This window comes from Amblyomma americanum, chromosome 6, assembly GCF_052857255.1.
Source record: "Amblyomma americanum isolate KBUSLIRL-KWMA chromosome 6, ASM5285725v1, whole genome shotgun sequence".
NCBI lineage: Eukaryota > Metazoa > Arthropoda > Arachnida > Ixodida > Ixodidae > Amblyomma > Amblyomma americanum.
The window spans coordinates 25075946-25101948 of record NC_135502.1 but is presented as its reverse complement, the minus strand read 5'-3'; the positions used below and the strand labels follow the sequence as shown (position 1 = coordinate 25101948).

Sequence of the window (26003 nt, the reverse complement as noted above, 5' to 3'; positions counted from 1 at the left end):
GCTTCCAAAATTTTGCTGGCCCTCTCTCGCCCTCGACATCACATCGTCGGCCTTCCCTCACCCTGACCCTCACTAGCTGTTGTTTTAAAACTCGAGTTATTTTTTGTGGTCTGCCACTTCAGGCGATATTACTGAGTATTAAACATATAAGACAAGCTCTCAAGGCCTATTGGATGAGAGGCTAGAGGCTTATATTGTTGTGCGTGTACGTGTGTGTGTATTTGAGTTAATACGTGAGACAAAACAGAGACAGTTACGAGTTGAGCCCCAAAATTAATCTAAGTATTATTCCCCCACTGGATCAGCATCCCTTTCCGTCCATGCCCTTCTTGAGGTAGAATGCTCCGGTGTTGCTTTCCTGCGTGCTTTTCTTCTGCCTTTATTGAGTACAGGTGAATAGCAACCTCTGCCGCCCGATTCTTCGCCGATCCCCCAGAGTGGGTATGTGCCATCTTTTTAAAGGTTAACGACAACAACAACAACAACAACAACAACGACGACGACGACGACGACGACGACGACGACGACGACGACGACGACGACAACAACAACAACAACAACAACAACAACAACAACAACAACAACAACAACAACAACAACAACAACAACAACAACAACAACAACAACAACAACAACAACAACAACAACAACAACAACAACAACAACAACAACAACAACAACAACTTGCGGTGCACGCCGAAAACAGAGCCAGACATTCATTCAGCTGCTATGACAAGCCAGTATGCCGTCTCGCCCCGTGGACATGGCCAGCTTCCAAGAGTGCAACGCCGTTCGCAAGTACAGGCAAGGACGAGCTTCAAAAGCCGTATTGTTCGTCCTAGCCATGGCATTTGCGGCCGTCCGTGTTGTGCGATGGAGATGGCACAAAGGATGCTTTGCAGGACCCATTTTGACGCGTAGTTGCGCGATTGTTGTGCTCTCGTAGGTTCTCTTACCGGCTCGCGAAGGCTCCATTTGATTCTAGATTCTCGTCGGGTTTACGAGGTGACCTAGCAGTAGCCTCCGTTCTTTGTCATCGCCTCTCCGTCATTCCGCAACACGTCGCAGTGACTGAGGTTTTATGGGTTCAGCAAATCAGGCATCGACCGGCCATCTGCTGTTCTTTATGGCTGCCAGCGCTGCCATAGCTTAGGCCGCCGGGATGCATGGTACTAAATGGATCGTTAACGCCAGGTTCTGCTGCTTGCGCGTGTTCTTATTGCCACTTTGGCGGCGACGTTCCTGTTCTATCGATTAGCCTTCTCATATGATGTTTTGTTGAAGACGATAACTAAGGCGCCATACACGTCATCCTCGTAACGCCTTCCCATGCGCGAGCAGGGAAAAATGTAGTAAAGTACAGGGAGCGATGTTGTGACTTGCATTATGATGCAATACACTTTGCTTGAGTGCCGTGCGCGTGGTTGTGAGCTGTAGAATCGTAGTTTATAAACACGGCCTTTTGGATTGTTCAAAATAAATATAGCAGCGTTTTTTACGTAACTTTTCATACAGAAAAAAAGTACCATTATACATCTATTTTTCGCCGGTCTTCTGAGTGCCTTCCAAAGCTCTCTTTCCCAGTGGCATGGCCTTTGACGCTGTGCTGACGAGTTCCTAAGGCGGCGTTAATGAGGGGGCGCTTGGCTCGACCTCATCAAGATTCCTTCATTCGATGTAGCTGAGCTTGGTGCGCCCGGAGCTCTAGTAGTGTCGCAGTGAAGCGGTAGCGTACAATAGGCAGAAGGGGTCTTTCAGTTGATGTTAGTCGGATATTATAGCATCACCTCACATAATAAATACATACGCAGTTCATGCTCAATCATAATCACTCATTTCCACTGGTGATCCCTCCTGGGTTCTCTAAACGCGTACATTACCTCGCAGAACCTTTGCATAGAGAGTCGTCTATACGACAATCCAAGCTCCAGTTACACAAGGTACGTTAAAGCAAAAAGCATTCCCTGAACGAGCAGTGAAAACTGCACCGTAAAATGACCAATATAAACTACAACTGTTATTTTTCAGTGTTTTAGGGTTGAGTACAATACGGTCAGCATACAGAAGTCGTAGCAGTGACCTCATGCGTAGGAGATCATACATGCGCCTCGGCTAGGCAAGGCCTACTAAAATAAATCCTTTATGTGTACAGCAAGCTTGGTACGCGGTACAAAGTCCGGAGTCATTACGGTTGAATAAAACCGAGAAGATTTTAGGCTAATGATATTTTGAGTTCAGGGCGTCTTGTGAAAGTTCCGCTAGGGTCGCGTCCACGCAAGTCACCAGTCGAGTACGGTGGGAAAACTCAAGGTGTGCCATATATGCAATCCTGTGGTCGAACCCGTGCATGAGGAGGGTTACGCGAATCATTTGAAATGCGCACTCAAAGCGAACAGAGTGCACGCAAACGAAACAACCACTGGTAAACCACTGCTTATTTTATATTGTTTTCTCTCTGGCTGAGTCGTTTCACTGGCGTGTTGTTTAGTGTGGCTTCACTTCAACTGCGAAACCGATATAATGAGATTAAATTGAATCGTGCAGAAGGATAGCATATATTTCAGCTTCCTGGAAGAATAAAACTATGGAATCACAGAAGCAAGAAGAAAGCAATGCGTTAAAAGAAGTTATTACTATTATTTATTTATTTATTTATTTACTATATTGCTGGGCCCCAGCTATTAGGCAGCCTTCCGAAGGTAGCCAATTAGGCAGCTTTCCGAAAAATAACTGTACAAAAATTAGGCATGCGGGAGCTTTTTCGTCTCTCATTTCTCGAGAAGTGTAACCTGGATCTCACCAGCCCCATCGGTGGCTGTCTTTGAAACAGTCACCTGCGAATGGTTGGGGCACTCGCATACTGATCCGGAGTTCCCGGTTTCGAACCCAACCGCAGCGGCTGCGTTTTTATGGAGGCGAAACGCAAAGGTGCCCGTGTGCTGTGCGATGTCAGTGCACGTTAAAGATACCCAGGTGGTCGAAATTATTCCGGAGTCCTCACTACGGCGCCTCTTTCTTCCTTTCTTCTTTCACTCCCTCCTTTATCCCTTCCCTTACGGCGCGGTTAAGGTGTCCAACGATATATGAGACAGATACTGCGCCATTTCCTTCCCCCCAAAACCAATTAATAGTTAATAACTGTGCCGCGGCGCATCGCTTAACCGCTGCGCCACTGCGCCGGTACTGCTATTAGGAATCGCCGCGATATAATAATGTGGCACATGTTGCGTAGTTTCGTGGTCAGGATTTGAATAGAATCCTAAAATTGGAGTGGATTGGAAAGTGAAAAACAATGGACGCCGAACTGGACCATAATCATGATTATAATATAATCATGATTGGAATCTAATCAGAACTTCCATAAATTCACGAGTGTACAAAAAATGCTGTCACTTTTCCTCTGCATCAACAGAACTCACCCCCCGTAATTCGCATTCTTGTAATCCTTGCAGAGGTATCCTTGCACTGGAAACCATTCTCCGTAAAAATAATCAAGAAAGGACAGTCGTAACCACTCGCGACAGCAAGACGAACGCCTGTGAAGCGTGCTTTTCTGTTAGGGCTTGTCGTAGTGAAAAAAAGCCCGCTGTAATTATTGAAGGGGCATTGTAGAGAGGATGAGCGCGGTTATAATGTCGATACTTAGCCGTGAAGCAAAGACGAGATTAAAAAGAAGGATTAAATGACTACTTAAAGGAAGTCAGAAATGAACGCATAAAGCTGTCAGAATAGGCTCAGGAGTGGTTCGGAGGACGTGTGTGGTATCAGGTCACCGAAAAGAGAGGGCTGTATTATATAATTGAATCTGCATTAACAAAAAAACGATTAGTCAAGCACTAGCAAAATTCAGATGCGAATTCTCTGAGACTATCCTGAGAGATGCGAAACCTATATTAACTCAATCGCCCAAAGGTATTTGCATGAGTGGATGTTTAATGACTGTTTGAGATAAAGCAAATCTGTAGTGGAAAAGGAATTCATTTTGGGGAGCACTAATAGGTTATTCAATTCTGAATTATCTATAACTCTTAAAGACGTAACTTGTATTATATTATATGCGTACACTTTCGAATGCTGTCATGGGGCAGCAAGCGATGAGGGACGCTTTGCAGCAATGTTTGACACTTTCCTGGCCACGTCATGTTCTGGCTGCTTCTAAGCTTCGTCACATTTTTTAATGATTATTTTAAATTCCACCATTTAGTGCAGCTTGGCTCAAGAGGCACACTGCTCTTACCCCCGTCGCAGGAATATTTGAGTAAAATGGCTAAAAGTGCTCTAATTTATTCGGCAGACTCGCGGCGCTCAGCATTTTCTATGATATTTCCACCCGACGTCAGGGCGAGAAGAGTCGGTGACAACGAAGCACAAACAGGTAGGGGGCGGTGAAATCGGGGAGGGGGGAGGGTATCCGGGCATTGATGAATCTTGAGCAGCGAATAAGAAAACCGGAATAAATAAGGTTTAATTAAGGTACTTTCATTCAGGCGACTCTAGCGAAGGTGAAAGAGCATGACCTAAGACCCAACAACCTCACCTAACAAGGCTGGGATAAATTAACGGCCTGTGTAGCCTCATTTTTAGCAGGAACTGCTTCTCAACAAGATTATAAATTGAGAACACAAAAATGGACAAGATATTTTTTCACACATTTTGTGCACAATGAAATGAAATATCTTTACGCTGAGGCAACCCGCACAAGTATTACAGCGCAAAACCAATTAAAATTCACTGGAAAGAAAGAATGCCACCAAGCACCAGTATTTACACGGCAATGTAGTCAGACTCTTCAACTCTGCCGCGGTTATTCTGCGCCTAGGAAGAAGGGATGTGAATTCTGCTTCAAAAATGCAGTGCTGACAAATTTGGGTGACATCTGTGGGCCCAGCCTTTGCGTATGAACCTGCGCGTCTATTTACAATAACAAGAAAAAAGATGAAAAAATTTGGTCTCATTGTCAATTTTAATAGCATTTCTTTTGCATATAGTTGCCTCTTGATGACACTAATTCAAGCTTCCCTACGAGATTGGAAGCTCTACAACAAAATAAACAAATAAAATGTAGCGCATGCACCACAATTGTGGTTTACAGACTGAAGCAGTTTCTTCTAATGCGAAGTTATTATACCTCCCATTAGCACGATACCCAAAACCGGTCGCCATGAATGGCGCAAAATTCCTCGATGACGTCACCATGTCCTCTCATGACGTCAGCAGCAGACCGTAAGATAGTGACGTCTACCGCAAAGAAGAAAAAAGACGCGGGGAATCGAACCAAGAACCTTCACATTGCGAGGCGAGCACGCAATCTATAGGCGACAAAACCACTCTAATTTTTGGCGAACAAAGGTGAATTTTGTGTATGTGTTTCATTACGACTGCATGCTAATGAGTAGGTGTGTCATTATACTAAGGATTAGATGTGTCATTAGAAAGGACGGAATCTTTAATGAACCTCGCAACAGAGCTCACAGTGAGACAATGCTTTCGCATTCAAAGCATGCAAACAGTCTTAAGTGCACTTGGCATCTTTTTGTTTCTCAAGTGTCAAAAAATATCCCGCAGATAGCGTTCTCGGACATTTTTGACAGCCACTGCGCACCTTCTTCGCTCCAGTATTAATCCTGAAATTGAAGCTTGTTGTGTTTTGCAAGCTAAAAGCAAATCAAAGTTTTTTTTTTGTCACGTTCTAAAGTATACAGTTGCTCGTTGCATGAATATTCCTTTGAAAGATTGAAAAAATTGTGTGTATATGCGTTAAGAGCGCATATTAGGCCCTCCGTAATAGACGAATGCGCGAGTAAATCACACGCGCTGGTTTCGAACACAAATAGAAAAAGAAATGAGAAAAACCAGGGCCGTAAAGTGAGCAGGCGGGCAGGGTGGTTGAGGGCATTTTTAATAGCACATCAGATGACTTATATGATGTTCTGCACGCGTCAGTGATGAGCGCATTATTACAGTGGTATCGCGTGCACAAAATAACCAGCACAGACTTTGGTTTCCCTAGAAGGCACCCTGAAAAACACCGCGTACACAGGCATGGGTGCTTGACAAAAGGTAACTAATTTCGCCCGCTCTGATAGGGGCTTTTCCATGAGATCTGAGAACAGAAGAAAACCGAACACGTGGAAACAATAAAAGAATAAAGAATGCACTCAGAAGGAATAAAAATACGAATGAGCGAATGTAGTTCGCATGAAGTAAACACCTTTTAACAAAGACAAAAATCACATCCTCTTAAGAGAACATTCGAGACAAGAATCTGGAGACAGATTTTCTACGAGCCAAGTTTGTCCTAATAATTCAGGCAAGTTACGATGGATAACTATAAATATATCAACAAAATTGAAACAAAAAATTGCAGCACAGTGAACTCGTACCACTTCACGCGGAAATAGTTTCTAACAAAAAGAAGAATAAGAAACATTATATGATACTTCCGGCCGCCTAGGAAGTTCAAACGTGAAATAAATGCATTTTGAAAGAAAGGCAATAGGTGCAGGGAGGAAGTTTTATAACTTTAATGGGAGCTGATGGAGGAAATAGCGAACTTGCATTACCACTTGTTCGTAAAAAAAAAAGAACGCAGAATACATCTACGCTCTTGATAACCCACTTCACTCTGAATTGCATCTATTGATTTCTTTGTGCGTTTTAATCTAACATCGAGATCACGCACTTCATTTTTTCTCTCTTTCTGCAAGACCCAGGGCTTAGCAACTCGCTGCCGCATCTGACTCGCTTTCCGTCTGCAGTGCTGTTGTTGTTGTTATGCTACCGCAGACGGGTCTAACTTGATCTCGCTTTGGATGCGGACAGTCAGGGTTCACATTTCAGAAAAAAAAAAAAATAGCGACCCAGGGGTGTGCCAGGCCGGAAATGTAAAAGTAAAAAACTAAACCCAAACAGAACGAAAAATTACGTCTGCACGTGACTGCTGCTATTAATACTTGTTAACTACTGTCGGTTGTTCCCTGCAAGGAACTATTCGGGAGAGAAATCGCCGCTTGTACAAAGGCTGAATTTTCACTGTTTTGTTTGGTTTTCGGTATAATGCCCCCTATGTGGGCATGTGCCATTGTATGAGCCTAGGCTGGCTAGTCTTTCTAATGCTTTTTCGAAACAAAGAAACTAACCTTTGTGGTCTGCCTATAACCAGTGTTCCCTTCACTCTTATGAAAGTACCTATATATAATAGGGCGTTTAAGCTAATAGTGGTGATTCCTGAATTCAGAACATTGAGACAGCGATAGTATATGATGTTTTGTGAGTAGTTCAAAGCTTCGCTTAGTATCTTTGAAGTTATACGTATTCGCCTGCCGAACTCACGCTTCTATTCGCCCCAACGTAGTGCAGGTTTTCCGGGCCTGGCTTCATTTCTCAGTGCAGGCTGCCGGTAGGATCTTAGTGGCCCCGTCACCGTTCCGAATATGCCACGTGTTCAGGGGAATGAGTTTCCAGCTACGTACCTTCCTCGAATTAGGGCAGGAGTAATGTCCTTTAGCCTTGGTGATTTGAGTGCTCTAGTTTTAACCGCTTATTGAGAGCAAGTAATTTCAGACCTGGGAGCCAGCGTTTCGCGCGTAACGACTACATACGCATTTACGTAATTGCTCGATGGAACTATTACCAAACTAACTTCGTCCAGATGTTTTCATCAGGGACAAAAAAAGTTGTTCGAAAAAACGGTGTAGAGGTATTGCAATAAACTAATTAAACTGGCTCGGAGCGAAATTAAGCTACATTTAAGGTTTTGTTTTTTTTTAAAGTCGATATGAACCAGCTTCGTCGGCTCACAGCAATGCTACGAGTGCATTACAGAAGGGTTGTATTGAACTGTGCCTATTGATGCGTAAACGTACAAAAATTATTGGGAAATGAAGTTTCAGGAGCCCCCAAGCACGTGAGCACTAAGGTACGTAGCGCGGAATTGGAAGCCAAATATGAATTCCGTGTACGAACATGACACATGGGCGCCGCACGAGCATCTGCAACACTTGAACACATATAAAGCTCCACGGATAGAGCATCAACAGTTCGATTCGGCTTTCGTTTTTCAGACAGCACATGACGCATTCTTTCTGAACAATGCGCTGCAATAAGCCCCATCTTTCTGTCAGCGGTGGTATGGCAAGAAAACTGGCAACGGATTATAATTGCCCTCCTTGTGACCCTTTATTGGATATCTCTAATGCGCGTCAGCCGTCGTGCAAATGCACAGAGGCTGCTTCATTGCGGAATCGTTTCCTCAGGGGCGCGGCCTGCGGGTCAATCCGGAAAGGTTACTACGAAAACGGGACAATGGGAAAGCTCTACATCAACAAACATTGTGGATTGGTCACCAAACATATCTCCACTCTTTCTAGCTTTCTCCTGCATCCCAGTCCTTCACTAAACATATTCTTCCTGGCACGATTCTATATAACAAAAGCCCTCTAGAACAGTGCAAATAGAGCGAAAATTGAAATGACATTCAAGCAATAGTATGCCTTCTTTGTTTCTTTAATTAAGTTCGCGCTTCGTTTAAGAACGCTGGCCGCGTGATCTTCGCACTGACTTGGGGCTTCTACCGACTGTTCAGACGCTGCAAAAATTGGCTGCCTCGTTTGAACTAATCATTCCGTTGACCACGATTCACACTACTGCTCTAAGCATCTCGCCGCAAGTATCATACTTTACCTTCACTATTTACGGCCTGTAACAACCCCGCTTCAAGACAAATTAGCCTTAGCAACTGTGCTAATCGTTCACGTAGTCTAAAACAAGTCTACGCAAGGATACGCCAGCTTATGACAGTAAGAGCTTCGCACTGCACTTTGTAGTGTACTTTGTACTTTGTTCATAATCTATCCCCATACCTTTGTCGCCTTAAGGCAAAGCGATAAGTGTGGAAATTGTTTTGACTCATGTCTTGTTAGCATGCACTCGTCATTCATCTCTTTTCGAATGCGAACCTAGCGTTGAGAAGAAAAAAGTGCTCGCTAGAGAGAATCGGTGCAGTTTTTTTTTTGTATGGTATCATAAAACAAGGGCACCTCTGCAAAATACTTTTACTGTAAAGCGCTTCCATCTTGAGTTCTCTTTCTTACGTTGTTCCTTAGGACCAGCGATCTTCTTATCGTGTTTACGCTGTTTATGGTTGCAGTGATGTCGCGGCTAAAATGTTGCTCCTAACGAAGGAATTTGCAAGAAATCTTTATTTGAAGCGTAAATGAAGGAGAAATTGCGTCAATAATACAGAGCGTTGTGATTGCAATGGAGGAGAGCTGGTGCACAAACATAATGACTCAAGCTAGATGTTAGAAAAAAAAAACTGGAGCAGGAACCCGCATCTGCACTGTTATTGTAGGTACAGGGCGAAACGCCGAGCCTGAGAGTTTTGCTTCTTACACTTCCGCTATTTGTCTACTTGTTTTAGTTTTGTGCTTTGGATAACTGATTTCAGGGACCATATCCTGTTGCTGACGCATCAATAGTGGCATTGCCAATAGCTCGGTAACGAATTGCGATTGGCGTAGAGCATGGGATTTTTTTAATTGTATGCGCAATACCTATTAAAAATTAGCTTAAAATTAACCGAAACGTAGTCAAAACTTTTCTAAACGCTGTTTTCGAGGGAATAGAATACGCCCACAAATAATGGGCGATGACAGAGCGTTAACAATTTTAAAATTTGACGTCAACATGCAATTGAGAGTTGCTTCACGATAAGAGAGGGACACCAGTGACTGAAATAACCTGAGCTGTTTGGAGAAACGAACATTTGCGGCTGCGAGAGAAATTAGCGTTACATATATTTCTGTAGGCCTTTGCACGCAATAACTCCAGTTTACTGAGCGCTGTCAAAATTGAACGGATTGTATAGTCAATGCCCCGTGTAAATGAAGTTTTTTCACTTCTACCTGCTTTATGCAAGTCTGTGTTGATTCGAGGAGAAGGAGAGCGTTGCAGAGGGTGGCAGAAAGAAGGTGGGCTGATCAGGTTAGGCAGTTTGCGTGGATAAGTTGGCCGCAGCAGGCACAGAACAGGGTTAATTGGCGGGACATAAGAGAGGCATTAGTCATGCAGTAGACATAGTTAGGCTTTTAAGGTTGGTGGTTAAACTGCGCAAGTTCACAGTTCTCCAGGCGGCGTCTGAACGAGGTGCACACAGTGGCCTTGAATTGCAATCTAAAATGGTGGGCCGTCTCTGTGCATGAAAAAAGAGAAATTCCAGACAAATCAGCCTTCCTGGGCGGCTTGGAATAAGAGAAAACAATACGGGATTCTAATGAATACGCCCCTTACAGTTCTGGGTGTGTTTATCTGAGGCAGTGCGCGTGCGTGCGTGCGTGCTTCCGTGCATCCTTGTGTGTGTGTGTGTGTGTGTGTGTGTGTGTGTGTGTGTGTGTGTGTGTGTGTGTGTGTGTGTGTGTGTGTGTGTGTGTGTGTGTGTGTGTGTGTGTGTGTGTGTGTGTGTGTGTGTGTGTGTGTGTGTGTGTGTGTGTGTGTGTGTGTGTGTGTGTGTGTGTGTGTGTGTGTGTGTGTGTGTGTGTGTGTGTGTGTGTGTGTGTGTGTGTGTGTGTGTGTGTGTGTGTGTGTGTGTGTGTGTGTGTGTGTGTGTGTGTGTGTGTGTGTGTGTGTGTGTGTGTGTGTGTGTGTGTGTGTGTGTGTGTGTGTGTGTGTGTGTGTGTGTGTGTGTGTGTGTGTGTGTGTGTGTGTGTGTGTGTGTGTGTGTGTGTGTGTGTGTGTGTGTGTGTGTGTGTGTGTGTGTGTGTGTGTGTGTGTGTGTGTGTGTGTGTGTGTGTGTGTGCGCGCGTGCGTGCGCGTGCGTGCGTGCGTGCGTGCGTGCGTGCGTGCGTGCGTGTGTGTGCGTGTCAAACAGTCCTCATCAAATGCTGCTTGTCCTTGATTTTCAAAAAATCAGGTGGTCCCAAAAGAAACAAAACAGATATTGATGCAGTTGTTCTTCTATTGTCCTTAACAAGCCTCGAGTGGAGAAAATCACTGCGTCACCTCTTGAATCACATCACTGTGTTCGCAAACCACCCAAGCCACTACAAACGCCTGCCTCTTATTCGAACCGCAGCCAGATATAAGTCAGATTAAGTTAATAATTAGTTAAATTGCCTTCGCATATTTGGGCTCAAACCAAAGGTTGTCTTTTTAATAAAGAGCGTCCTGCTGTGGGACCGTGTATGAACGCATCAGAGAAGATCACCTTCATTTACTTTTTTTCATCTTCAAGTCTGCTCTCCTCCACAAAAACAGAAAGCAACTTCGCAAAAGTCGCTGTACATGTTTTTGTATGAAATCGGATAATCACAATATAAATCATGCGCCTCGGAATCTTCACCCGATCACAGGGAAGAAAAAAAAGATTGCTGCAGTATTTTCTGCACAGCATCGAAGTAGACTGAGTGGAGTCGGAGGTCTTCCTTGTTTTGAACTGCTATATTTTTTTTGTCTGGCTTAGCTGGTTTCTTTCAATCGCTGCCTTTTACTGCCGTGAGCTGATTGAACTTCAACGACGAAGACGTGGCTTCCGAATCTATCCGTCAGTTAATTTCACTGGTGATTTAAAGGAATTCGCATTCGGCTAAATTATTCTTGCATTCGCCGTATCCATGCTAGGCATTTTTTCTTAACTTCGTGGGACATATTAGGATCAGCCTCTTTAGTTTAGGTATTTATTTTTGTTCCGTCGTACTTTCGACTTGATTTCCGGGTTAAATGGATGTCACTGGAGCGGCTTTCGCGGTATTCGTTTCGTTTTTAGAATTTATGCTGCTCGATAGGTCTGGTAAACGTAAGAACACTAAGCCTACCTTTCGTATATACCTCGGTAAAAAAGCACTTAAAATAAAATCCTACAGAAGCATCAAAAAGACCAAGTTTTTCAGGCCTGTTGGAGGAAAATCTAATTTAGAACTGGCACCTAAACTCAGAAACCATCTCGTTTGACTCTCGGGAGACACACTCGCACACTTTGAAGTTTTTATCATACAGCTAGCCGCTGGCACCCAACACAAAATTAAAAATAAAAATATCATGCGCGCTAGGCCTAAGCGCTCGTAATAAGCAGCCCTGGGATCACTATGGCTTACTTCTACCGTCGCTCGTTTAATTTGTGCTTTAAGGCTGGTTTATTGCGCACTTCACTGGTGGTCGTGCTGCTCTTACAGCTTATGTGTGGCGCTGATTTAGTTGGTCGGAAAAGCTTCAGTGACTCGCAGTGCGAGAGCATGCTGAAAAATTGGGCGAATTGTACGCGCCAGTTCACCATGCACTGTCAAGCAGAAAAAGTTTGCCTTCAGTCTTCTTGAATATGTATATACAGAGAGCAGGTAGACTACGAGGCCACATCAAAAAATCTTTTCTCATATTTTTGCGTGGATTATCGCCGCCTGAATTCCGTCACCAAAAAAATGCGTATACGTGCTACCTCGTATAGATGGCGCCATAGACTGCCTTTCTGCCTCGTGCTATTCTTGTCTCGGTCTTATATCCGCATACAGGCAGATTCCTGTGCAGCCAGAGGATAAGTAAAAAGCGGCCTTTGTAACGCTGGGCGGTCTTTGTGAATTCAATATAGCCCAATAACCCACATGCCGTACTTAATTATGCAGTCAGTGGAAAAAAATGAATTTGAATTGTTTGCAGGTTGTTCTGGCGCCGGTTTTAGTTATTTACCTGTATTAATTTTATTATTTTATTGGTCCTAATTATCGTTTATACGGTAGTAACACGTGCACGATACCATGAAGGAGTCTTATAATGGTCACGATGTTTGTTTTCAGAAACCAGACTGGAAAATTAAAAGTGCCGGCTACTAAGAAAATGAACACTTGTGGTCTATCTCGTCGTCGAGGGTTGTAGTCTAGCTCAGGAAATGCGAGGCCCATTATAGCGCGGCCAATAGTTGCAGGTAGCCGAGCTTCACTGGCCATGTCCTATGGATGCTGGTCGTGCAGAAGCCTCCGCCCGCGTCTCTTCAGCTGGGAAGAGCATAACCCCCATTGACTGCTTTCTCAGTTAGAGAAGCCGCTACCAAGAGGCTCTTCTCTTCCACCGTACAGTACGCTTAGAATCTATCGCCGCTTTTGGTGTTTTACGTGGAGCCTCCTCCGGTAGGATTCCGTTTCGCCCTAGGCAGCTCGCTCATCGTCTATGGATGCTTGGCACGCCATGACTCCCGTCCGTGTTACTTCGGCCTCAGCACCTTCGAGAGCGGCGACTGAAACCTGTCTTTGGTGACATCGGGGATTCTTTCTGTCTCTTGGCTCATCTAGCTCGTTTCGCGGCCAAGGTGCCAGCACCACAGGCGCGAAGCAGCTGGAAGCGCTGAACCGAGGGATGAAAGATGCCGAAGACGACGACTTGATGCAGGTAGCATGAGAGTGTTCCACTCAGAGCTCACGACGCAAGAGGCTGTAGCCATGGCCGGGGGGGTTAGGGGTACGTATAAAGCAAAGAAAAAGAAACCATATATTTTTCGGCTTGACAGGTACAACTGCCACGGCCATCCAGCGCATCCTTCTATGCTGTAAGCATGCAACCGAAACCATCGTAATTCAGTGGACTCCAGGTCACACGGACGAGTCAGGGAGCAATGTGGCACCACACGTCGTTGCTGCTTCGGCAGGCTGAAGACCACGCTTATCTCCCCACTCCCCTTGCCTCATCCTTACTTGAGCTTGGACGGGCAATACACCCCTTCACGCAGAGACCAGTCTTCGCAGCCTTAGTTAGCATTGAACGCAGGCGGCCACGCCTGCCTGGCTTCTTGCGCGCAAGACCCCTTTCACCCGATGTCAGGAGGTATTTTTGAATAAGCTCCTCATCATTGCGGCTTATACGCCCCGCATTCTGACCCGCTGGTGTCGCTACACAGAGAAAATGATTACGCGCCCTGACTGCACGATGCTAATTGGCGGTGGTATATCCCACCACATATGGGACTGCCCTCGCCGTCAGGCGTTCTGATATCCGACCCTTCCGTCTGAACTACCGCTCCCTTCTGGCGACTGATTCTGATGTCCAAATGGTGTGCCCAATATACGGCGCACTTAATAGCCTGCTCGGAGCCATATGAAGTGAATGACGACCGTGAAAACCGCAGACTCTTTCTACTGCGGAACGTTTCGAAACGTTGGGTCTCCGGTTCGCGGTCGTTTTTGGGTTATGTTAGCCAGAATTAGCCGTGAATGGGAGCTATAAGCATTTATTGCTTGATACACCTTCCTTACTGTCGTAGTGCCAAGAGTTACCGCATTATTTAAGTTACGAGACGAGAAATGTTTTCAGTCATTGTGGAACCATGACGAAACTGGCTGTTGCATTTTGTTCGGGCCTTCTGGAAAAACTCGAGAAAATTCGGATATGTTCGCGCACTTCTGAAGGTGGTCATCGGCTTTTCACCGCTTGTTTCCTTATTGTAAGTTTTCTGCAGCCCTGATGCTCAACTAGCATGTCTCATACATTTCTAGAGTTCTGAAGTGAAATTCGCCTTTCTAAAGAAATTGTTGCACTCATACCATTCACGTTGCACATAATATTGCAATGTCAATGTTTCTGTTTAAGTAGTCTCGCCCATTGGTTCCCGTCAGTGCAAATAGTTTTCGTTTGCTGTTTGCATCAGGATTTAATCGGGTTGCACATGCACTGTTAGCTCAGCTGGGTTGTTCGCGATGAATAACTGCGACGCATGGGTCCTTACTTCAGAAAATTTAGGTGTGTTATCTACAAAGCTGTCCGTCATGCTGAAGTTGTGCGCTGCCGATAGTCACGGTAGTACTGGTTCAGTCTCCAGGCAAGTACGTCCACGGCAATCAACCATCTTCGCTTGCTCTTTTCTTTGCATGCTAGACATTCCCGAAACGAGCACTTTGCAACTAAAGTCACAATCTGTCTTGCGGCCTGCGAGTCGGGACTGTGTTGCGACTATTCTAGGAGGATTCTAATTCCATTCTACGTTTCCCTTGTATTTGATATATAGAGAAAAAAACGCATTTCACGCTATTATCTAGATTCGACACCTATATGAAAAGTTGTCAGCTCTTTCGAAATGTACAACAGATATGAGCAGCCGCGTTCTACGACATGCAGTGGTCGTAAGGACTTTCATATGAACAGTACAATGCGGGTACTTTTCTTGTCAGTGTCTAGTTCATCGAGAACTAAGAACAAGATTTTTTTTTAGAAAAAAAGAAGATGCTTTCATAGTGAATAACACTGTGTTGAACCTCTTCTAGAGTGATTGCACTGCCATAAACCACAATAAACTGATAGAATTTCCCCGCAGTGCGTGAATTTCGAGTCGTACAAAGAAAAACAGCCGCTTATACTCAAAGCCACTCCTACTCAACTTTTCTTCTCTATTCGTAATTGTACATCTTTGCTCGTTTTATGCACGTCTCATTGCATGAGTATTCTAAATGGCTGAAACAAAAACATGCGATTTCGAACTTAGGTCAGGGCAGTGTTTCCCAGCTTCGCAGGATCGCAGTAAAAAAAACTCGGCGTCAACCACTGTCATTAGCAATTTCGACTTCTTATTGTGCTGTGCTGGTGATGTCCTAAATATTGAGTTTTCGAGTTTATTTAGCATCTTTGTGATTTCCATAAGGCCAAGAAGGACGCCACACTGTATCCCTCAGTTCTTTTTCACAATACATTGTTCATCTTCTTAATCAGATAGCATTTATGTTGTCTTGCAAAAACTACTAAGTTTCTCCGTAACAAAATTCCGTGATTGATCAAGAGGGATGTGACGCCATAAGCATCGAACATTTTAAAAAACTCGGGACTAGAAAGTTCGAGTACCTATCGCTGAATTCTCGTAGCGAATCAAACTAAACTCTTCACCTATTCCACTTTATCCACCCATTAATCTCCAATAATCCGCATCAATCCACGCATTAATCCATAATAACGCACCATATTCATCTACTCTCTTGGCCACCAAAACGCGGCTGGCAGTATTGAATAAAATGCAAAAATACTAATCCTCATCCACCCTCAAATCCCCACTAATCCACCTTAATTCATTTTCTGGGTTGGGGCTACTTCTAAAATTTGGGATGTCGTTTAATATACTGGGGGCGGGCTAGCTTCCAAATACTTTCGAATCTTCATAAAATGTGGATAAGAAGGCCCCAAGTTTCTAAACACACTTGATTGCTTCTAGGCGTTAATAAAACTATCGTATCCTTTCTTGGCTCCTACTCTTAGGAGTTCGGCGGTTGTTGTGGCCTTTTATTTACAGCCTTTATTGGAAGGGCAAAACTAGCTTCCACTGCCTCGTTGCTGCTTCAACGAATGGTTACGTCTCCTACGCTGGCTGTTTCCAGGCTATAATTAGAGTGAAAAATATATCTGCGACATGAACGCTACACTGCCAGGCGGTCGATAAAGAAGACCGCGTTTCTTTTTTATCAAGCTCAAGGCTAGGATAGCCGCCTAGGAACGGGCACTCGAGTCCACTCGAAGCGGAGATCCGTAAGGCTCTCGCTAATGAGGCCGTTGTTTCCCCGACAAAGCTGCGGTCTCCGCCTAATAAGAGGAAAGGAACCTTCGGTGCGGAGCACTCGGGCGGTGGAGAAAGATGGATGCGGAAAAACGGGCTCCCTGAAAGAGTAACGAGGCAGAAGAGGTCCGCATGAAGGCCTGGAACAAAATCTACGCCCGTGCATAGCTTGCACCTTGCCATTCTACGCCGCGGTTTTCTTCATTTTCTCGCACAAGAAAGCTAGTTCACAAAGAAACCTTTATAGTGCCGCGAGCGTGTGCAGCTCGTGTTGGGCGGGCGACACCTGCTCGCGTATGCCGCACACATGCGCAGCTACTCTTTGCAAGCAGGTTAATTTGTTCTTTAACATCAGTACGGTTCGTTGAGCAAATCGTGCCAATGTTTAAGGAAAGTAATAAAAGCTGCACAAATATTGGCTGTTGCGTGCTGCTGTATGTAAACTGAATGTGAACGTAGCATAACGAAGGCAATTAATAATCTTATGAAGATTTTGTGTAGCGGAAGGAAAATGATATTTTAGGTCCAGCTTCACTGAAAACTGCCCTTATCGCACATCTGAAGTGAAAACGCACTGTGCTTTTTTCAAGTATTTATTATATAACGCATGACGGTTGCTCTCACCCATTTCCAAGGAACCAAGCAAAGTAACGCAACTGTGTAAACCTTGAGATTCCAGAATTGTCCTCATTGTAGTATGAACCTACTAATGAAGTAGTAACGGTGCCGGGTCGACAGGAGGAGGACCCCAGTGAATATTTGCAGGCACTTTTGACGCCCCCTCTTGAAGGCAAGAGGCAAGCGCTAACGTGGGGGAAAACATACAAGGCAGCGTTGAACGCCCTAGAGGTAAACCTCTGCAATCGGTTGGGTAAAAGCAGACATAATATCCACTTACCCTGTAGCACTTATCACATTTTGTTTGTAGTTTTTCTTTTCGTCTTGTGCCTTAAATTTTTATACTCTTTAGTGTCTCTTTATTCTCGTGATCTTTATTCTAAGCGTGCATCGTGCCCTATGCTACTTTTATTCTGACGTCAGCCCTCAACTACGCCCCCAGCATGCGATGCGGGGATATTTAGTGGACACTACGTTAAAAGGGAAAAGGAGGTCTGAATAAATGTCTTATTTATGAGTCTGAAGTTTCACCTTCCAACTTCTTGGGCGCTTGCTATCTTACTTCCATTTCAAGCATTGAGCATCTCATTGTTTTATTGGCGTATTTGTGCTTCTGATGTGCTCCGAGTTCAAAACGTCGGCTTAAGATTTAGAGTACAATGCAAAAAAAAAATTGGTTGTGACGGAACACAGTCTCTCTGAATTTTCCAGCATGTCTTTATTAATGCTTGATCCTTCACAGTATGCCGTTGTTTAAGCTAGCTTCACCTATGCGGAGAGTTACAGACCGATATTTTAATTTTCCTTCTCAGCAGTAAAATGCCCCAGCATAAATGAGCTGTCGTGCCTTAGATGGCATCCCTCTTTTGTATGAACCACTTTTCGTTCAACAAAAACAAACTAAAAAGCGCGAACGTGGCAGGGCACTTGATAAGGACACAAAAATATTTTCTGGGGTCCGAATTCATGGCTCCTGTCTCTTCCAACGTTATTTCTTTTCTTTGCGTCGAGTATACAACTTCTTCACGTTCACTGTTCTTTCTAAGCTTACTTGCTCCGTCTGACCTGACATGGAATAACTTTCTTCGTGGAGGTTAGAAACTACAGAAAATGCTTCATGCAGGGAGGCGGCCTAGTGAAGAAGCAGTCATAGCTAACATCTGAGGTGCCCCCTATTGAACTGATGTCGATTTTTAGCCGACCTTTGAATATATGTATTATTATATCTATATAAATACAAAGCATATTTTGTTCCCTGCGAACTAGTACCGCTCTTACTTGAGTCGCTATTATTGCCGGTAGAGCATCTGTCAAAACAGGCCTTACAAAAATGGTCTATATAGAGTCTATAGGTTTTCATAGACTCTATTTCCTTCCTATAGATGTTTCTTTTTTTTTCTATTCGCAGTATATAAACTGTTTGTAGACAAAAGTCTACTAAAATTGCATGGCCATAAATCTATAGATTGTCTATAGGCTGTATATGGGATTTGTAGTGCCTATAGACTGTTCTTTAGGGTTTGTCTATATAGAGTATGCAGACTTTATAGACAGAAGTCTATCGACAGTCTGTAGACTGTCTAAAATTTTTTTAAGAGAGAGCCCGAGGGGATTGCTTCTAAACAGTGCTATGGGATCTAGGAGTATTCGCGGAAATCTTAACTTATAGAAAGCTGAAGGCGAGCATTCCTTCCACCTTCGACATATCTGCAACTCTGGCAATTAGTAACGAGCGAAAGAGCATGGCCCAGAATCAAATCCCTCAGGCGCCATTGTTAAGTTAGGAGCCTATGGCGCCCGTAGGCCGTTTCCCCCCTTCTTCCGGGCGCTGCCGTCTCCATGGGGGTCGAGGGGAGGTTACTGAACGGCGCGACACCAGCGCTAATTCCTTTCGGCTCCGGCCATGATTCGCTATTGTATACTTGCCGCCACCGCGTGCAGATGGCTTATCACTGGCCCCGCTCGCTGCTGCGCGTCTCACCGTCTCGTCCCGTGCTAAGCGGCCTTGCACGAGGGGTTAAAACAATGACAGTGCGTCGCGTGCTTCGGACGCTCCCCAAGGCCGTGGGAAATTGGGAATTGGACCACGAACGGCCTTGTAGGGGTCGCAAAGGGCCGACGACCTATTCCCGCTGAGGAGGTTTCTTTTACTGTCAGCGGAGATGGCAAAGCCGATGCGGGGGGCGCCTCGATGGCGCCTCGGTGGGCTGCGCATTTATCGAACTGTGTACGCGCCTTCGTCAAGCAGTTCGTACAGCTTTTAGCCCAGGTGACCATCCAGATACTTGCTGGAGAACAAAAATGTGATTTGATTTGATTTGAAATACCGCGCCCTGCGCGTTCGAGGAGGTTCGGGGCTATACAGAGTCGGGCTTTGGCGAGCCCTGGGCTCCGCCCATTTGTATGTGTTTTGCCGTTGTACTGCTATCGGCCAAAACTGGGCGAAAGCTGGAATAGTAAAGCTCCGCTCTGTTATAGAAAGGTTCAAAACCTGCTGCAAACAAAGAGTTTGGAGGGCGCACCGAGTCTCAGTCTCGGCCGCTTTTAAACAGCCTTTTTTTAAACTGCCTGATTCTCACCTGCCTTGTATTTCGATCCTGTCTTTAATAAATAAGTTTTGTTGTTAAGAAGTTGGAGTTGCTGCCCCAACCGGCAATGTGTCGCCGGACGAGCGGACGAAGTTCTCTTCGTACTGCTAACCGCCTTGTGTACGACCACCGGCCAACGTGTCATCGTCATTCATCTCTCGCGACGAGCAACCGACCAGCGCCAACCGGCCATCAGAGAGGGGGTGCGAAAGTTTAATTCCGGATCTTACCACAAAGACCAAACGTTGGTCGCTCTTCCGTTGCCTTCAGTTCTGAAGCATACTGCGATGGTTGTGAGTTCCAGGTTTAGCCGTATTCCTACGTAAGGGGAAACATAGATACCATGTGGACCTACTACTTCAGTCGAAGTATGGCATAAAAAGTACTGCAATCCATCCACCTCCCCCCCAACCCTCCGCTTAAAAATACCTACATAGCAGATAAACAAAAGCTAAAGATTCGTCAACTTAATATTTTCTTAGACTTACATTGTAGCAAACAATTTTGAATATCATAACCGAAAGACGTAGACAGGCCACGCCTTCGTGACTATTATGACCGAATTCGTTCTCCATTGATGCTTACATTACGGTTAAGCCCCTAAATGCACACGCACATAAAAGAGAAATGTCCACCAATCAGAGTCATATCTCCATCGTGCTTCTTCAAGTGGTGTTCAAAAAAGAGGAACATTGCTATTTTTAATAAATGCTTGTATAGTCTTGACGCAAAAAGCTGCGCCGAATCGAGTCGCCAAGAACGCGTATTATGGCTCGCGTTTTGAACTCGCTGGAATTAAGCTGCTTTGTTGCGACTAAGGAGAAAAAATTTCAAAACGACAGACAATTTTTGGGCAGCCCCTGTTTCTTTCTCTGTCAATACCCGCGTCTCTGGCTCAGAAATTTAGCGTTCTGATGTTCGCTTTGGTAACAAAACAACTTTGCCCTGAGGCAAAACAAAACTGAAGAAAGAAATGGGCGAACTTTATAAAATCGTAAACTCTGAATGAACTGTTCTTTGAGAGAAGATTAAAAAAGAGACTATAACTGATTACCTAAGATCTGTGAGATAAAAATAAGGAACAAATATGCATTCTCGGCGTCAATGCTACAAATGATATTGCGTGAAAGTGTGAACAGTAGTGAATTTTCGGACTAAGAAGCAAAGAATGCCTGAAAACCGTGCACAAATTTCTATCCCTCTGAAACACAAAAAAATTATAATGAAGAAAAAATGAAGGCGCAGCCAAGAGAGAGTTACGCGTGAATGGGAGTCACAGAAATCAGGCCATATCCTTTGTGCCTCGCTATCATTATAGAAGGCAGAAGACTTAAAGAAGATCGCGATCGACATGCTTCTGGCAAAGACAGCGCTTCTGCCTTCTTCGCGGAGTTGTGATTAATGATTCACTTTATGAACGGCACCTGATAAATGACGTTCTTCGCGTTTAATTTCTCTAAGACGAGCCCGCCGACACTCTATTCGTCTTGCAAATATGGCACTCAATCTTTTTTATTTCTTTTTGAAAAAGCAGTCATGCACAAGTTTCAGCACTTTTGGGTCGTAGATTGGAAGATTGAAGTTGAAATAACAAAAAAAGAAAGAAAACGCCGTCCTTCTTGTAGTTGGAATCTTTGAAACCAATCTTCATCAATACCTTCCTTCGCATACGGGAAAAAACTGAATACGACCAAGCATTAAAACACGAGTAATGAAACAAATGATGAAGTGATGATATGTTCTCATGTACTTTACAGCCCTACTAGCCTAGTACCGCGGCTCTGGCAACGAGCCCCAGTCTTACGCTCTACACATGCCATTTTGTATTCTTAAAATAGAAATCTACTTCAAAAATGCTTGTCCTTGAATATTGCTAAAATAATGTAATTCCAATCATTACTACGAGAATAAAGTGCATTTTTGGCTAGCATTACATAGATAGAAATACCGCACATGGCGGCGCTGTCATTGCTCTAAAGAAATAAGTGGGCAACTGCCCTTTTTTTCTTGTACGTTAATTATGTGGGCCAATATATAAACATTTCTCTATTAAACGTGTATCACGTATAATTTCCTTGCTATCAATGCTTGATTAATCTGCACTAGCCTCTTTATTTAGACAATATACTTAACAAGAATATTCTCTTATTGTACTATACGTGGTGGCTCTTTTGTAATTTATATCCCCCACGTATCCATTTGCTTGGTGTCAAAAAAAATGAGCGCAAGCTTAATTCAAATTTTTTCTTATGCATAAAACAAACAATAATGTCCTGTAATGAAGCCTCGGGTTCCCTTGACAAGTCTTTTCATTCTTAATACCTGCTGCAGAGCATTGTGGCTGGAAGCTAAACTAAATAAAAAGAGCTTCAGTCACTGATAAGCTATTAAGGCTTCCCTATTTGCAGCGTGAAAAAATAATCAATATAACATGAACATAACCGATATATTGACTTATTCCTTCGAATATTACACTAACAATCATAATTTTGTTTCAGTACCTACATGAAATTCGCATGGTAATTGTTTTCTATACTTTTTCCCAAGCATCATCACTGACTGGAAGTATCACAGATGATGTGACGCAGAAGTCACTATACTTATTTAACGAGCATTGAACTGATTTTTGTTTATTAGCTTCCCGCGGTATTGTCTTTTCTGAGCCCGTATGCTTGTATTGGTTTTGTTTTGCACGTGAGTATTTTTTGTGTGTTTTGGCAGAGCTATGATCTCGTATAAAGATCGCATTATTCATAAATAACAAGAGACTATTAGGAAATTATCGGCGGATCATTCGAATGCATTAGGAGCCAACCGTTCCTTATATCCGAGGTTTACATACCACGGAACTTCGCTATATCCAAGGTGCTGCATTTAGGTTCGTTACATCCAAGATCAACATATCCGAGGTCCAGACACGAAAGTTCGTTATATGCGAGGTGGCATACTAAGGTTCATTTTATCCGACGTAGTATACTAAGTTCGCTTTGTAACCATTAGGACAGGTTGCCACTTGCCGAACCGTGTGGCTACTGAGAGACGGTGCTTGCCATTTCAGCTTGCACTGACCCCTCTAATGCGGACTGATTAGTAAATAAAATATACTTCACAGAAGGTATCATATTTTAAAGAATACATTATAAGTTAAACGTCCGTTTGCAAAAGCTCCACTCGTATTGAGCTCCAGAAGCCTTAAAACCTGTACTTTCGTGAGCAAAATTAAGAGACCCCTGTGAGCTAGTGCCGAGCCGGAGCTGGACTGCATGCTGGCACTACCTGATGAAGCACTCTGGTTGTCGAGACCAGCGCACTGGGGTGCGCCTACCTCGAACACAGCAAAGCAGCGCGCGCTACGCCCGTCTCGATAACATAAGTGCTTCGTCAGGTAGCGCCCGCATGCTGACTAGCCTAAAGTCACTGGAGATCAGCCTGGTCCAGCACTCGCTCGCATGCATTAGTCTGTTAATTTTGAGTGCGGTAGTGCACTTTAGATGCCCTTTACGGTGGTTTCAAAGTGGGAGCCATATCTAATCAATCTTCGATAAGCGATACTTCGCTTGCGGGGCCCATGGCCCTTTTGGCTCGGCGGATAACACTGCGTGGGCCGAACTAAACGCCTCAGGTGTCGGCGAAGGTGTGGGCCTAGCGCACGCCGCCACCATCATTCGTGCGCGTGTGAATGCATGGGAGTGGAACACCGCCGCATATGTCCGGCAAGTTGTTTGCCGTCTGCGCGGTGAGCATGCGTGTCATCTCGCCTGCGGCTAGGTTGCGGCCGAGCATGGCCGAGCGAGCACCACACCAGGGGCCGACGACAAGCGCAGAAACGCAGGCCATGCACTCCGTGGTTTGAACGGCGCGGACTTGCAGCCGCAGTGGCGTTCATGCATCGTGTTCTGCGGGAGCGTCGTCCTTCCCGCATCCGCCACGGTGGTGTACTGGCTCCGTAGCAGCGGTACCTGGTGTGAGTGGCAGCCTCCTCATTGTATAGCGCGGAAGCTTGAGTACCGCGGCGTAGTTTGTTTAGAGTGCCCAGTTGTTTGATGTCAGTATTCTGTCATTGAATTGTGTTTTTGGCAGAGCAGCCGAGTAATCCATGTCCGTTGGAGCGCGGTGTGCGGGCGTAGCTGCGTCGCCAGCAGCGTTTCTTGTGCCGCGTTTAGCGGAGCGTAGCACGCCGTTATTGGAACCGCCATGACCATCCCCCCGTTGTAGCTTCAAACATCAGCTCGGACGCTATTGTAGTGCGGCGCTATATATTGGAAACGCTGCAATTTGCATTGGCCGCGGTGCACTTGCAGTTGGTTTCCGATACACATTTGTGTGCTCCTTTTGTTAGCCCCGTATAAATGGTGCTGAGGTGCAATTTTAGTGCACGTTAAAGAATCACAAGTGGCCTGAATTATCCGGCGCCCTCCACTACGGCATCCCTTAAAGCCTGAGTCGCTTTAGGACGTTAAGCCTCCATAAACCATAAACCTGCTGTGCGTCCTGCCTGCGGTGCTAATCGTCGGGAGAAACGATGGCTTGCGAACACTTTTGAGGTGGAGTGTTTCCGCATGCTATGGGATCGTCGTCTGCCTTAGAAGAACTGTGCCGAACATTTCAGACCGCCGAACTGAAATATTTATCCTTTAAGCAAGACTGTGTGGGAGAAAGACACAAAAAGAAGTGTAAGACATTTTCTAATAGGGTGGGAGGAACAGCATACAAAAAGTAAACAATTTAGGACAGCAAGAAGTAATTCTCAACACTCCAAGAGTAGGAGGATGCTTGCAGCCAGCATCTGTGCATTCAAGTCCTTCTTTAGAGATGCGACAAAGAGGTTGTTGTCGTTCACTCGCTGTTTTCATCCAGCTTGACCCGCTCTTAAAGCGCAGTATAAAACTTTCAAGCATAACAGAATGCCTTGCCATTGACAGCAAGAAAACAAAAACGAGCAGAGGATAAAAGCGGGGTTCGAGTCAGAGGTCAAACTCTGTCCTTCCCAACATAAACCACAGGCCACGCAACCTCTCCCCATGTGTTCCTCGCGGGCTTGGGCGCCTTCACTGAATGATGAGATTCAAGAAAGCGCGTAGAAAAAAAAGTACGCAATAAAATGTGGTTGGTTTTTCAGCGAATAATTTTTTTTTTGTGATATCGTGGAGTGCTTTCCTCTTAACTCACCCATTGGCAGGAAAGAAGACCTTCACGAAAAGAGAGAGAGCCGTTGTCGCGTAGTCAGCGGGTGCTGGCGAATGTCTTAGAGAAAATAGGTGTCCCGGCCATTATAAATGAAGCCGCGTTCATAAAACGCCTATTTGATAAAAAATGCTCTCAGCACGACCAGACCGCCTCCCGCCAATGATGGACTGGCCATCCAACGCAGAAGTCGTTCTGCTATAATTTCCTTTTATTCTTAAAACGACAATTACTAGAGGAGGCTGGCTTGCGTTGCGTCACTTTTGAAATTAATTTTTTTCCGCTTGTTTTCTTGTACTTCTCTCTTTCGGCTTTTGCTTGCGCAACAAGTCTTCCTTTGTTCTTGGCGTCCAGAATATTTAAACTTGTTTTTAATTTCCGTTTTTATCAGGTGCGGTTTAAAACTGCAGAATCTGCCATTTGACGGGAAATGTGATTTTGATTATCTCGCACGGCAGAAAAATCTGGCAAGAGTTTTTTGCTGATAAGGCTCACACAAATATCATCGACGTGAAAAAAAAACCGTTTCACGTCGTGAGACGAACACTATTTATGTTTCCCGACTGGTAGCGTTGAAGGCCGGTGTGTTCCCCCAAAATAACAACACAGTCGCATCGAGTGCGCCTTTTGTCCCTTTACTGTACAGTAGGCATCTAAAGGTGTTCAAGAAAGATTGTGTGGTTCACCTCGAAAACATGAATTTAAGTTAGTGCCGCTAAATTTCTATTTACTGGGGAGACAATGCGGCAATGAGAAGAAAAGTTTTCATTCATTCATTCATTCATTCATGCATTCGTTATACTCCAACAACCCGGTGAGTACCGGATACATTGGTGCATGAGCTTAGAAATCGCGGTGAAGAATATGAAAAGAAGAAACGAAGTGAATAATACTTAATTGTCAGAACAGCTAAAAGAATAAACGCCTAATGAACTCCGGAAGTTTCTCTTCAGAGTGACAAAGTCCCGATTAATTATATCTCTCTGGCTCAGCATAAATGTTCAACGATTTGTTGTAACGTATTATGCCTGCTTCCTAGCTGCTTTGGTTGCTAACTGCTTGCTGACTGCTAACTGTGTGTTAACTGCTTCGGTTACTTTACG

General features: G+C 44.6%; 1 protein-coding gene across 1 annotated transcript in view; it reads left to right on the top strand.

The window, feature by feature from the left end:
* The window catches only part of LOC144094611 (solute carrier family 2, facilitated glucose transporter member 8-like), an 83287-nt gene extending 59613 nt beyond the window's left edge, over window positions 1-23674 (top strand). The window contains exon 5 of the mRNA XM_077628527.1: window positions 23485-23674. Coding sequence (XP_077484653.1) covers window positions 23485-23569 — 85 coding nt within the window. The 3' untranslated portion in view covers window positions 23570-23674. The remainder of the gene's footprint in view (window positions 1-23484) is intronic.
* Window positions 23675-26003: the final 2329 nt, after the last annotated feature.